This window comes from Pteropus alecto, unplaced genomic scaffold (assembly GCF_000325575.1).
Source record: "Pteropus alecto unplaced genomic scaffold, ASM32557v1 scaffold24, whole genome shotgun sequence".
NCBI classification, from domain to species: Eukaryota; Metazoa; Chordata; class Mammalia; order Chiroptera; family Pteropodidae; genus Pteropus; species Pteropus alecto.
The window spans coordinates 6687042-6688040 of record NW_006439192.1 but is presented as its reverse complement, the minus strand read 5'-3'; the positions used below and the strand labels follow the sequence as shown (position 1 = coordinate 6688040).

General features: G+C 65.5%; 1 protein-coding gene across 4 annotated transcripts in view; it reads left to right on the top strand.

The window, feature by feature from the left end:
- Positions 1-6: 6 nt before the first annotated feature.
- UNC5D (unc-5 netrin receptor D) overlaps positions 7-999 on the top strand; it is a 476468-nt gene continuing 475475 nt past the window's right edge. For all 4 annotated transcript variants that reach the window (XM_025050005.1, XM_025050004.1, XM_025050003.1 and 1 more), the window contains exon 1: positions 7-369. In XM_025050005.1, the coding sequence (XP_024905773.1) occupies positions 267-369 (103 nt within the window). In that variant the 5' untranslated portion in view covers positions 7-266. The remainder of the gene's footprint in view (positions 370-999) is intronic.

The window sequence follows — 999 nt, the reverse complement described above, 5'->3', positions numbered from 1 at the left end:
CGCTGCGAGCGGCGAGGAGGGCCAGCGACTCCGGCAGCGCCAGTGGCAGCAGCGGTCGCATAGCCGTGGGAGGTTATGGGGGCGCGCTCTTTCTCTGGGTGCCTAGCCAGCGGCGGCTCCGAGCGCCTTGCTGGGCTGCTTTAGGGAGCGGTGGTGGAGCAGAGTCACTCGCTAAAGAACCCCGGGACCCACTTGCTCGGCCCCTGGCCCGCCGTGCCGCTCCCGGGCGTGGAAGAGGAACCGTACTCCAGAGCGGGGCGAGGAGCATGGCGAGAGCGGCTGTCGCAGGAGGCGGCGCCGGAGGAGCGCACTGGTGGCTTCCTTGGTTGGGGCTCTGCTTCTGGGCGACAGGGGCTGCGGCTGCCCGAGGTAAGCGCTGGGCAAAGTGGGCGGCGGGGCTGGGGACGAGGCGAGGCGAGGGGGCGCCACCAAGACCAAGCGGGACCTACACCTCCGGCTTTGGCTTCCCAAGTTGCAACCTGCACCTCTCCGCGCGCCCAGCCCAGCAGGGTGGGCATCTCCGCCGGGACCACTGCCTTCCACCCCAAGTTTGCGATCATCCACAATCCTACAGGTTGCTGTGACAGGGCCCCTACCCTTTACTCTCCGCGCTTGCTCCATTTTCCAATCCCTCCCCAGTTGCTGCAGACTGGAGTACCTACTTCTTCCCTCCAGTCTCGCTCTCCTCTGTTCTCTCCACTTCCTTCCAAGGGGAGATCTTTTATGGGTGGGCGCCCATAGTGGTGCCAGGGACTTCCTGGGGGTGATGGGAGTCTCCGTAGGGTAGGCTTGAATGTAGAGGGCTCCTTTTCCCTTCGGGGGCAACACCCGGGCTGAAGTCTGCTAAGCTTGGCCACACCTTGAGCGACACTAGCCCGTGGTCCTAGGCAGCACTGGGCTTCTTTCGAGGAGGCCGCGTGTGTGCGGGAGCTGGGGAGAGCGGTGTGCACCATCCGCGTGTAACTGTGCCTGCAGTGCCGAGCCCTGGGAAGCTGTTGG